The following is a 13051-nucleotide window of genomic DNA, read 5'->3' on the forward strand; positions in this document are numbered from 1 at the left end:
TACTCCAAAGACCTACTGGCTCCCTGAAACAGCCATGATTTGATCGAAGTTCCTTCATATGAAGCTCACGCACGGATTCGCGCGAGCCTTCCCAACGAGTAGAGATATCACTTTGATGTCTGATATGCTGATTCGGTGATATATTGACACGCTGACACAATGACACACGGCGGTTTCTCAATGTGGAGCACATGGTGTGAGTTCTATTGCTTTAACCGCAGTACGGTCCAATCGCCCAAGGGCTCGAGCTTGCGTCCAGATCAGTTATATCGCAGATCATCACGCTGAGTGATGTATTCTAGCACTAGAAGCGGGGGTATCTAGCGGAGACGACATGCAGTGAGATTCTTTGGCGCCGCGACAGTTCACTCACTGTGCCATGGTGAAGAGTGCGCGATATTAAGGAGGCCTTGTGCGGCTTGTTGGAATGTTGATACACCTGAAACTGTCTTGGCTTGGAAGTACGAGCTCGCAGCTTCTATCAGGGCGGGGCGTACGAGTGGCGAACAGAATTCGAAGTGGGAGAGGAAAAAGCGAAGCGGAAGAAGGTCCAAGGACCAAGAGCTTGATAGATCTATGGGACCTATAAGGACTCACACGGTTGATCACAGTCAGAAACACACTGACCGTAACGGCCCGAGTGCTCGGAAGGAAGTACTTACACACGATAGCTTCTCCCATCGATGGGCGTCGAATCTGCAACTGGTGGGAGGATTGACAATGACTACATGTTGAAGGTGGCATTGGCTGGCCGCAGTGGTCACCAATACTTAAGTATCGAGTCGGGAGTTGGGGAGGGCATGTCAATTTCGAACTCAGCGAACTTGGTCAAACTTCGCTTCCATCCAACCTCCGAGTATGGACTTGATTCGGGCGGTCCAAGACGGTCCATAGGCGTTGGCACAGTCACTTCAAACCATTAATGGCACCTCAAATCGAGGCCAGACAGTGGTAAAGATTTACTTTTGTCGAATTCTTGGGTTTCAAGCTTGCTATCCTACGCTCTTCATCTCATGCAAAGCTACTCAAACGATATTTTGGCAGAGAAGATCCGGCGTGACTGGCGATTCTGGTTGATATCCATGTCGATAGCGATGTCCCTGCTCATATCGGCACTGGAACTGGTGAGATTGACTTGCAATGGCTTTTCAACGACTCTCTCACATCTGCACAGTCAGTTGGTTTGACTGCACTACCTGCAATTGTCGAAGACCTTGATGGGTCAGACTTTGCGTGAATGGGTTCCGCATATGCTCTTTACGCACCGTATTTTGTGCCATTGAGTGGTGGGCTTGCACAGGTATATCCTCTTCACCCTGTAAACTCAAGGCTTGTGCTCATTTTTTACGGCTTTAGGTCTTTGGGCGTAGGCCCGTTATGTTGGGTTCGCTGCTTTTCTTCGCTCCGGGGAGCGCCCTTTGGGGTGCAGCGAGGTCCATGAATTTTTTGATCGCCGCCCGTAGTGAGTGCTGAGCTTTCATACTAGTATGGCCTCTGTCGCCATTGACAACTTGTTTCCAGCTGCTCAAGGAGTTGGAGGTGGTGGGATAGCCTCGCTGATGCAGATTATTCTGTCCGACTTGGTCCCGTTGCGTGAATGTGGTATATTCAACGGGTTCATCGGGATGTAAGTTTCTGTACTCAACACTGAGAACATACACCGACGTTGCTAAGTAGAGCTTGGGCCATTGCTGCTGGAACGGGCCCGGTCATTGGTGGATCTCTTGCTCAAAATGGACAGTCACACCGTGCACGGATTTGTAGTTTTACACTGGAACTGAAGAAAGTACGGTAAAAGTATTCAGATTACTTTCTCGGTACTCTCGGGTGCAATATCAGAGAAGTATTGATCAGAAATTTCCTTATATGGCAATTTCTGCTCAATACTTTCCTAATATTCAGCTCAAAAGTACCAAGGAAATAAACCACTTACTTTCACCTTACTTTTAACAATCCCAGTTTAAAGGTACGTATCAGCGCACGGTGTGAGTGGTGATGGCTTTTCTGTATGTGCTCAGTACTCATCCTCCTTTATTTTTCTCTCCTCATTATAACGCAAAATATATCTCAATCTACCGGTCTGCGGATTAGCCACAGCCTTCGTCTTTGTGTTTCTCAAACTTCGCACACCAAGCGGAACGCTCCGAGAGAAGATGGGCGTATGGACTGGATGTACGTGCGGAATTTGTTGGTTGTGGCATACTTTTGTGCCGAAATATTTTGTAGCGGGAACCTGATTGTCGTCGCAGCGACCACATCCTGTGTCATTGCCTTGACCTGGAGTGGTGTCCAATTTCCATGGAGTTCGTCGCACGTTCTCGTACCGCTCATTGTCGGTCTTCTGGGCCTCGCTGCTTTCCTCATTTACGAGGCATATGTTCCTCGAAACCCCGTCGTGGGTGTTACTCATCATTCATCATTTTCATTCGTTGACTAAAGCCCGGTATTTTAACCCAGGTCCCATTTACAATCTCACAGGCCTCAGTGGGTTTGCTCAAATTTTCATAATGCCAATCGTCATGCTAGCCCTCGTTCGTACGCCTTCAGTTCGGTGAATTTGAATGGGGCCCGAAGGCCTGACAAGTAACTAACTGGTAACGTCACCTCTTCCCCTAGACTACATCTCTGTCTACTTCCAAGCATGCAAGGGGGCGTCACCCATAGCCTCTGGGGTCTCGATGTTTGGCGTAGCCTTCGTCCTCACACCCGCAGGGATAATTGGCAGCATCTCCGTCGCAGCCACCAAGCAATATCGGCCACAGCTCTGGCTCTCGTGGGCGCTGACAATGATTGGATGCAGTTTGATATCTACGCTCCATGCCGACTCGTCGTGAGCGAGGGCTGTAGCGTTTCAGGTAGTAGTGTGTATGGGGCTGGGCGTGGTCAGTTCCACAACGTATTTCCCTGCACCTCTCAATGTGCAGATGCCTCGGAGCAGGTAGCGAATACCTCCCCAAGACCAATTCAGACGCTAGGCCTAAGGAACCTTACTAGGCTGAGAAACTGAGTGAATACGATAACCTACGGATGGATATGACCAGTAAGTCACCCTCGGCTATCGCTATGCTCTCGTTACAGTCTAAATGCAACAATGTATTGTAGACAATGCAGGACGCAAGGAGACGATATCACTTACGTGCCTCCTCCTGTGGCTTCTCCTCTCCTTCAACGCAGCTTTAGTCGTCTTTATTGTTGGTCCGCGCTGGTCCTCACTTGCATCATGGTCGTCAGCAGCGCCCTGCTCGTGGTCAAAGTCGTAGTGCTCAATCACGGTGGTCCAGACAGCGATGCCGTTCGCCTCAACATCTCGTATTCATACGTACACGCCGGTAAGGACAGGTGACACTGCCTTCGGCGGGACAAGTTACTGATATCCCTTGTCACTTTTCATCAACATCGACGAATTTCCTCCTACCTCGCCGCCCTGATCATTGACCACAATTATCTGGCTGACGACTCCGATCGCCTATTCGAGGACATCTAGCACCGATCGAGCTGACTCGGCCTCGTCAGGCTGCCACGGTCTTGTGCTAACTGCGCATGGGGTATGTAATTGGTGTGTGGTGTTGGGAGCTGTCGGGATGAGCGTAAATTACGAACTCAGGTGAGCAGGCATCTATCCTCGATAAACAAGTGGGAGATTGACAGCTCATTCCGTCGAATCTCTCCAAGGTTGGTCATCATGGTGCGAATGGACACCAGGTTCGGTCAACGCAGCAGAGGGCATCTAGGGAAAGGTGAGTTGGCGCTCCAATCATGTACGCAGACAGGAGATGACTTACCCTTCTCATGGCCGTCCTTCCCATGCCCATTCAAGAGCTGACCCAGCTATTCACCCCTCCTGCTCCCGTGATCTGTACTCGGGCCTCTCATCGTCCTGGCTCACAGCCGCGTCTTTTTCTTTGTCGCTTGTTGACGGTACGCACTGTCATGGTTGCCGATTCATATGCTTTGATCGTGGGGAATTGTGGTGCTTTGGAGTACATGACGGTTGTACATAGGAATGTGGACGGCGAGCAGGAAGTCGAGATGGTTCGGTTGCAAACTTGCGACACGTCAGCTACGATTATCTTATCCTATCGAGGTTCGAACCACTTGACGTCTTTTGTTTACAGCCATTCGAATTCCTTCCAAGATACCTTCTCTGCATGTTCGCGTCATAGCAGACAGAGAAGCAACAAAGAAGTCATCGGGTCGGCCAGAAATGGCACCTTGAAGCTGGCTACGAGAATTGAAGAAAGGTGTGGACGACGCGTTCAGAAATGTCATGCATCTTAAACTTTCTTTCTCATGGAGGTATTCTGTCTTCCCCTGCCCAACACCATCCCTGTCAAAACTAGTACTCTTCCAATTGTCGGGTATTTGCTGTTGACCCACCTCTACGCCTTTTTTACTGGCAATTTCGTTTTGTTTCACTTTGCTTGCGCCGTCCGTTCCTTCTTTCCTGAATTGTATTTGACGTCTCACCCCCCTTCCACCTTTGCCTAGTATCCCCACTTTACCACAAGGTCGTTCACTCTCCTACCTCTGGTCTGCTCATACCCATTTTGGTTTGTCCGTCCGCAACATTGACTACCGATAGATATGTACTCATAGACTGGTCAATATGTATATGGACACAGACATGGAAATTTTGAATACACCTTGATGTCGGGAGCACGGGTGTCAATGTAAGATACCCAAGGTCACACTTGAAACGGATCCACTTTGGTGGATGCCATTGCCAGAATTCACCACCCAGTGCGTGACTTGACATCATGCCTTTCATGTGTCCGTGCATTCATGGAAGACATGCTAAAATCGATGAAATTGAATAGGATGGAGCCTTATATCAGTGCCACTATCTTCAACATTTGATAGTTCCCCTGAGCCAAATGGATCACGACTGGCTAGGTCACGGATGTGAAGGATCACACGACTGGCCAGGACGGAGTGGAACACACGCTCGAGCCTGAAGGATATTATGGGTGACTACAAGGAACAGTTAGTCCAATGGAGGTGTAACGTACGCGGCAAGCAGGGTGATATATCTCTGTATGAGCACATATGTGTATCAGTCACCAAGTAATCCGATACATGGACAAAATGCCCACCGGGAATGCTTTAATGACAGCAATGTTGATGAGGGAGAGAACTAAATGACAGGGCATCAGAACTTGAGCAAGACATCACCTAAGCGTGTGCTTACTTACCGAATAGATACAAGTAATAAAGGATGCCTAAATGAAAGTTAGTGAACAGGATGTCGGGTGTACACATAAGCCGGCATACCGTCTCGATAAACGGCTGTGAACAAAGCTGTATTACCACCACTGCAGTACCCGATGTACCCGCGATATGCCATTAATATTAGAATACCTTGGTCATCTGTGAGCATACCTCAACGACGACACAGTTGCTGCTCACCGGCTTGGTACACCATAAGAAGTGCCCAGGAGACAAACAATATTTGATTGGCAGCCACTAAATTGCAGCCGACAAAACTAGGATAGGGGGCTGGGTCAACTGTGGTGCATTTAGCCCTCACGAGTTGCTGCTATCAGGGTCTAGCTTACACTGGAGGGACTTTGTGAAGATGGCCATCACAGCGAATTTTGGGCCCCAAACGGCAGCGAAGAAGAGTAATAGAATGGCAGCGAGTCTGCGATCCCTGCGCCAAATTGCCCATGTGCGAATTGTCAAGATAACTTGGGGACGTTATGAGCTTCACAATGCGTCGAGGTATTGCTAAAGGTGCACCAACTTTCCGTTACAGAAATTCCGATGACATACAACCCTAATGTGCTCCAAGTCAATGCTGGAACACCATGCAATGGAAATGAGGCCACCTACAGCCTGTTGCTTGGAAAGAGAGCATACAGGCATCGCGCGGGATACCAAGCACGAAATCATCTATATATGACGGGGTATGTAGGTGGTAAGTGGGGTTGGGGGAAGAGGACTCACGCCAAAGGCCGTTGATCGTGTCAACGAATGGGAGGTAACGGTTGAGAATATAGAGCATTGTGGTCCAACTCCAGCCAGAGTGATAGAACCAAATCAGAGAGACCTCCAGATCGAAGGTGATTATATAGTCATAGACCTAGAAATAGTGAGTACAATGAGCATCGTCGAAGCATTGTTTGCGTACCAGTATAATCGCACTTGATACTGCCGAAAGCGAATAAGTCAAAAGATATGACCTGGTAAGGAGGCGATACTAACAGACGAGACACTGCATTCTGATTAGTTATAATGGCAGCAATTATGATGTTTGGAGTACTCACCGCGTCGAGCCGTTGGTCCTTTGCGAGTTGAATGATGAATTCTGGAGTTTCTTCTATTGAAGGCATTGGTGGGATGTGTCTGGATCCTTGGGGTAGAAGGCGAAATGGACAGGTATCATCGTTAGGTGCTTTTAAATGGCATGTGGTATCGGGGGATTGTTCCCCGAACCTTGATCACTGCAACTCCGACAAGAAGTTGACGGTGCGAGACGCTGTAAGCAGTGTAGCTGCATTTTGCGAATCACCGAGGCCAGAGAATAACCATCACCTTGATGTTATTCCTTGAACACGACAGGCCTGATACTCCGAGCTTGTACGCGTTTTCAACATTCCAAAGTGAGGAGTACCATGGTTGAAAGGATAGCCGACTACACCAAGAACGCCCAAGGATCGGGAAGATTGAGCCCGCAACATCATGTTCAGTGTTGCAAGACATAGGTATCGGACCACCGCTGAATTTCGCCGGCATTTCGATACGATGAAAGCGGTGCAGACACAATGTGTCATTGCTAAATTCGCAACAAAGTTCCCTTCTAAACATAGCACAGATACCAGGAAGCTCGGGGCTCTGAACAGTCGGCCAACATGACGATCACCGTGTCAAGGAGCTGATTGATGAACATGAAAGCTCACAGACACTTCGACACGGCATCATGTTGACTAGTACCATCGCCACTTCTTTGATCATCTATGCGCTAGAAGCTTGGGCGCGCCTTGCAAGCACCGCGTTCTCGTCCGTTGCATCAGCCTTCCTGTGGATAGCCAATAAATCAGCTGAATGCTCCCACTACTCACTTCGTACAAGTGTGCAAGAACGAGGATACACTCCGCCTTCGAGTTCTCTCTATGTGCTGTGTCAACGCAGCTTAGTGAAGCACCGACACCCCGTTGGTGATCAAACTCACAGCAACTCTGTGATCATCGATCAACGCCGGAAGTCAAACTGATCGCAGCCTCCGGCGCAGGCTGATATCGATCACATGTGGGCCAAGCCGTGGTCAGCTGGAAGGAATTGCTCAGAGTGAGTAGAAATAGACCTTCGGCCCAGAGATGTAGACCATCACTCAACTCTAGGCGAAGTCATATACGTGGCGGTCGGGGCGTTCTTTTGAATGGTCATGTTTGACGAGAGAAAAGGCGCGAGGCCGGTCCACATTAGCATTTTCCGTCATGAGAGGGACTAGAGCCAAAACGGAGTTGATGATCGTACGTTGCGGCAAGACGAACAAGACAAAGCCCTCCCTTGAGGAGTAGCTTGGGTGGACATATATAACCAGCGCGCGAAGTATTGTTCAGAACAACGACATTGTTCGACGCCAACGAGATATATTGGTTGGTCTCTGGAGCACGGCAACCATGGAGACCTAGGGAGCTGGGTTGAAATTCTCGACGCCGCAAGCGGGGAGATGGATGCTGGCGTCATCGCAATGCCCGACAAGATAACGCACGAGAGCATCGGCGAGGTTACACCTCGCGGAATCTCATATGATGACAATGTTGAGTGGAAACGAATATTGTTCACGAGATAATCATATCCCACGGGCGAATCCAGGAGGGAGGCGGGAAACGGAGCAGCGCCCGAGACGCGGTATTTGAAAGAGCAACCCTTTGAACAGACTCAGTATATCTCAGGATCCCCCTCGGAGTTGAAGCGGTGATATATCAGAAAGGTGCGTGAATTGATAGGCATAGGAGCGTCCATGCATTGAATACACCACCTTCTCATCGGGATCAGGCGCCCACGGAATCGTCCGCCTCATCCTTGTGCATCCAATATCCTGGGATCTTGGTTGGAGCGGCGTCGCACGCCCAGCAAGCAGAGAAGTGACGAGGTGCGAAACTGGTTTGTCCAACACCCTTGACCTCAGGGCCAGCGATGAGAACCGGGCATAAGTAAAAGAGATCTGACACGATGACTTTAAAAGGATAGCAGATGACGAACTTCTAGGATATGTTTGACGAGGCATACTAATACAACCCGTGTGACAGTCCAAAAGCGACGAAGGCTGGATGGCGAACATGTTCGTGTGTCACTATGAGGACTTCAAGTAGAGTAGCCGTAGGACGTGTGCTGAGAATGAATGGCCATCCTTCGTGACGATGCGCTCACGTATATCATGCACTCGGGGGATTGCCACGATATATCTCGCGGTGCGGGCCTTCGATATACGACCTCAAGATCTCAGAGGTATTTTTGTTCACGCAGGTACGCAAGGTTTTCCGGAATGGCCGTGACACTGCAGGATGTCAGATGAGCAATCGCGCGTGCAAATAGTAAGTGCAACATAACGCTGGGCGCATGAAAAACTGCCGATATGATAGAGACGGTACCACTGGAACCCTTTGGCCTTGGTCGTGTCCACAACAAGTACGCCCACGTCGGTGCTTCGAGCAGTTAGCGGCGGTCCCACCAAGAGAATGGCGACGTGCGCGCGAGACGAGGCCAGCGGCAGCAAAGCTGTCATGTACTATCTGCGCATCTGCATGCCCTTGTTATTCGGCCAGGGTTTCACTGCGTTCAAATGTTGGCCATCGAAAGTGATTGGGTTTTGGGTTCACTAGTAGACGCTGCTGTGAGCTACGCTAGTCGGGAAGCAGACGCAGAGTCACACACCAGGGATAATGGGAGCAACGAAGGCAAGGCGGCTTGTGGGTGAAGGGGACAGGGGTGTGAAAGGGCGCGCGTCGGCTGAGTCAGACGGTGCCCAGCCTTGTCATCGTGTAGCATAATCGTCTGTGCCGTCCGTCCGCCTCTGCGGATATGCGGTAGCTTGTGAGAAAGCTCTCACCTTTATATCCGTTGCGTCTCACTCCTCCACTTCCCGAACCACTGCTCTGTCCCAACCAATGGCCCTAAGCTTTCTCGCCCGCAAGGTTCGTATGCTCCACTCTGAATCGATTATCGCATCGACGCTCAGTTCTTTCCCGCAGCCCAAGCTTCTTCCCGTCGAGAGAGACGCAGACGGCACCTGGGTGTTCTTCGACGGAACGAAACGCATATCGGACTTGTCGATCAGTGGAAATGGCTACACGTCGCGCCATATGTTTGCCAAAGACAGCCCATACACAGGCGCGGGGCGGGCGTCGGTCGTCACCCGTGCGTTTCCTGCGTTTATATTTCTCCGGGCGGAGGTGCTTATTTGTATGCACACAGCGCCCTACCACTACCATATCTACCAGACGGAGATATTCGAACCGGTCAGTGCCGCTCCTTGACGCCTGTGCAGCGCGTCTGACTTGGTGAAGAAACAAGGTGTCATGTGCTACCTGCTGGAAGGGAAGGAGTATAAGGCGAGAGTGGGAGACGTGGTGACTGTGCAACCGGGGCAGAAACATACGGTAAGCTTCGTGTCCAGGTCATTCTCCGCAGTTAAACCCGGGCCTGTGCAGTTCTGGTCGGATCAAGACGCGGAGGAAGGCCTGCACGTCGATATCACCGTGCGCGGCGGGGGCGATCGCAAAGGGTGCGCTTCGACTTTCCTCCTTCGGCGCCTCATAGCCTCTCATCGGCGTGTTTCTCAGACTGGACGAGGCGTTCTTCCACAACCTCTTCGGATACATGGACTCGCTCAGACAGCAAGGCCAGTCGCCCAGTATCTTCCAGATGCTTGCGTTCATGGACTCTGCGGATGTCGTGCTTGCGGACATCCCGTTCGGGCTGGGGAGGCTTGTGAATGTTGTCGTTGGTGAGCGCCTTCCCGACGTGCTCTCCTAGTGAAGGATCTCAGCTCGTCGTTCTAATAGGGCGCTGGATTGGACGGTATCTCCTTGGTTATCAGCCGTCGTACAAAATCTACAACGAGGGTGTGACCCAGTAACTCCTTTGCAGGACGTACTGCGGATGTTTCTTGCTTTTCATGTGATCAGCATTTCTGTCCACTACAGCGGCGGTATATATTCCTCCTTTCGTAAAATGGCTGCCCGTTGCCGCCGTCTGAGACGCAAAATCATGTATTGACTAGGATTCTTGGACTACTGGCAAGTAACACTACGGGGTATTGGGTGACCTGGGTCGCACACTAAGACGCGACTTCATGATGCTGCCGCTAGCACTGATGGGACATACGAAGCAACATATTGTTCAAATATCCAAGCACTCAAGGGCATCGAGGTCAGCCTGAGGCCGTGGTTAGGTCACTCGCACACTTCGTGCTCATATATCGACCATTCAGTTCCCGAAGCTAGTTTTCATCGCGATAGATATGGATATGACAACCATCGGCAGTAAAGGAAAGTAGAGACCGTAGAGTAAGCATAACGTGCTTCGGCCCGCCCGGTGTCTCCAAACCGGACGATGCCCCACTTCCCGCTGAAAACACCTGCCCATTGTGCAGTGGTTGAAGGTATTGCTTCGCATAGCAGGTCCGGTGAAGAAAACCAGCGGTGGTTTTGTGGAGAAGCAGAGTGGGTATGCATGCATCAATCAACAAAAGCGATATCGTCATAGCAGAAAGGGCGCACCTTAGATCAAAATAGCAGTGTACATCAGATTCTCCAACTTTGCATTGCGTGGAACGCAACCGGGGGAGTAGGTAGTAGGTGGTGAACTGGTGCGAGCTTGAGTGTCATTCGTAAGTCTGACGACGCTGGGCCGAAGGGAACGTTGGGTCATCGATGCGAAGGCTTTCATATCCTATATTGTTGAGAATGCGAGTGCGAAGTCTCTTTATAAGTTGAGGGAAGATCCCAAAGGAAAGGGGATGCATACGAGATAACGCGAGGACGTGTTTCGAGTTTCGAGATCCTTGCATATAATCTTCACATGTGTGCCGATTTCGCGGGGCCCAAACGTGGTTTGGTAGGAGTACGAAGTACGGGCACTCGTGGCGTTACATGTATTTGAGTTGGAACCTCGTGAAATCCGATAAGATGGAGATAAGCGCCGGATGATACAGCGCCAATTGGCCGCTGACCTTCATTCCAACTTCCGTCTCTTCTCCTCCAAGTCGACGACCTTCAATCCCATACTATGTTCATTCCACAAAGCAAAGTGTCAATTGGGGGACCTTGTATGCCGAACGCCTGACGTCCTCGTAATCTCTTGAAGGAGGGCGCATTCTGAGTCACCCAGTGGGAAGTTGACGCGAAGTGGGGCAATCGTAAGGGATGGGCCTGAGACTCGAGGCTGATTGCTACTATTAAGCGTTATCAATGGTGCGTGTCATACGCTGCTGTAGCAAACCGCGGCTCTGATTGCTTACCTGCTTCCCATAGTCTCCAGGTCGGCAACGCCTATTCGTAAGGCCGCCACCGACGTCGGCGCCCCCCGCCCCCGAATGGCCCAGTTGTATCTGCCGCCGTCTCGTCTGCAGCTAGTCTGCAGTCTGCGCGCGATGACGCCGCAGGGCGAGAGAGTGCGATTGCGGCTCATGGGAGTAGGGGGGTCAGATCTCTTCGGCGATGCGATAGAACTCGCTGGGGCACGCCCTTCATTCCAGCGTCGACCTCGTACCCGTTTTGGGGCTGGCACCAGGGCCCCATTTCTGCGCCCGAATCCCAGACCACGGAACAATGGTATCGGACACGCGGAGGCGCGACGCGCGCAATGCTTTGATTCTCGTCGAGAACTCGGTGCCCAGGGCGAAGATGGTGCACGCACCACACGCGAATTCTGTACGGGCACGGACGCTTCCATGGAATGAGGTCGTGGTCGCTCATTAAGATTCCCGGAGACAAGACTGACACAAAGCTGGGAGGCGCCGGAGTCCGACCGGCGACAGTAGAGAAGGTCACATCACCAACGTCAGCAGCGCCCGCCTTCTTCCACATGCGCGACACCTTCAGTCCTCCGTTACTCCGCAAGTCACCCTCCACGCACGGTCGTGCCGGGTCGATCCTGTTCGACGCGAAGGATACGCTCAGGAGGTGAGTACGATGCCCTGCTCTGTTCAGTGTGATTAAATACGAACTGTCGCTTACGACGACTACTTGATTTGTTAATAGTGGTGCATCAGATGTGGTGGAGACACCCCGTTGTTCATAGCCGCGATCTCTATGGGCCCCGTCATCGTAGCTCCCTGTAGTTGCGGAATAGAACAATTGGCGGTGCAAAGGCGTTCGACTCAGTCAGTGATTACCCAGTGATGAGGGTAACTAATGAGATCGACCCCCGGGCCCTTGCCCCGTATACTAGTTCGCACTCCACAGGAGACCGGCAAATCTGAACCCATCTCAGGACGCGTCAACGCCATACACGGGTTGTCGGGACCAGGCGATAAATGGATGGCGAAGGCAACTTGGTGAATTGCGAAAGGAGACAATCGTGTTTAGGCAGTCAAATGGGAAACTTGACCTTGTGTTCCCATTAGACACGACCCCAGCACTCCGGGATGCAAGCGTACGACAAGCCCGCCATTACGCAATACCGGTGCGGGAATCAATAGCCTCATCGTATCTCCCATTATCCTCCAGCCATTATCTGGCGTTGAGGTTTGCTCTCGGGAGGGGTGTGGCGCGTCGACGACATTACGGGTCCGCGTGGCTATTTGTATAGACACGATGTATCATATGTAGGTGTGGACATGAACTAGAACCATCTGACATACCTCGTCCCAGAAAGATAATCAAAATGAAAGTGAGAACATTAGAACATGCTGTCAGTGTATGTGATGCATGGCCACCGAGTGTGCAAGCGTCCTGTTGATTCTTGGCGGAGTCGAAACAGAGTGTCACGGACCATCGACGCCACCAAGCTGTCTGTGCACGGACCGTCCCGACGTTGCTTGGCCCACAGTGTCACCAAACACCCGACTTTTTCTCCTAATCGGGGGTCCTCAGATGAGGCG

At 51.2% G+C, this 13051-nt stretch overlaps 3 protein-coding genes across 3 annotated transcripts; 2 read left to right on the top strand and 1 right to left on the bottom strand.

Annotated features, from left to right (window-relative positions):
- Positions 1-5057: 5057 nt before the first annotated feature.
- On the bottom strand, positions 5058-6332 carry PC9H_005866 (uncharacterized protein; the record flags this gene model as incomplete). Its single annotated transcript, XM_036775425.1, has 11 exons — positions 5058-5134; positions 5193-5219; positions 5272-5358; positions 5407-5505; positions 5556-5687; positions 5744-5776; positions 5833-5892; positions 5947-6082; positions 6131-6150; positions 6205-6214; positions 6267-6332. 11 exons carry the CDS (start codon positions 6330-6332, stop codon positions 5058-5060), a joined length of 747 nt encoding a protein of 248 aa, XP_036631444.1.
- A 2781-nt stretch (positions 6333-9113) lies between these two features.
- On the top strand, positions 9114-10084 carry PC9H_005867 (uncharacterized protein; the record flags this gene model as incomplete). Its single annotated transcript, XM_036775426.1, has 7 exons — positions 9114-9140; positions 9198-9363; positions 9421-9464; positions 9513-9605; positions 9657-9730; positions 9789-9952; positions 10011-10084. The coding sequence occupies 7 exons, from the start codon at positions 9114-9116 to the stop codon at positions 10082-10084; spliced, it is 642 nt and encodes a 213-aa protein (XP_036631445.1).
- Positions 10085-11542: 1458 nt separating this feature from the next.
- PC9H_005868 (uncharacterized protein) lies at positions 11543-12249 on the top strand (the record flags this gene model as incomplete). Its single annotated transcript, XM_036775427.1, has 3 exons — positions 11543-11879; positions 11939-12131; positions 12210-12249. The coding sequence occupies 3 exons, from the start codon at positions 11543-11545 to the stop codon at positions 12247-12249; spliced, it is 570 nt and encodes a 189-aa protein (XP_036631446.1).
- Positions 12250-13051: the final 802 nt, after the last annotated feature.

The sequence above is a fragment of the Pleurotus ostreatus genome (assembly GCF_014466165.1).
Source record: "Pleurotus ostreatus strain PC9 chromosome Unknown scaffold_4, whole genome shotgun sequence".
Taxonomy (NCBI): Eukaryota; Fungi; Basidiomycota; class Agaricomycetes; order Agaricales; family Pleurotaceae; genus Pleurotus; species Pleurotus ostreatus.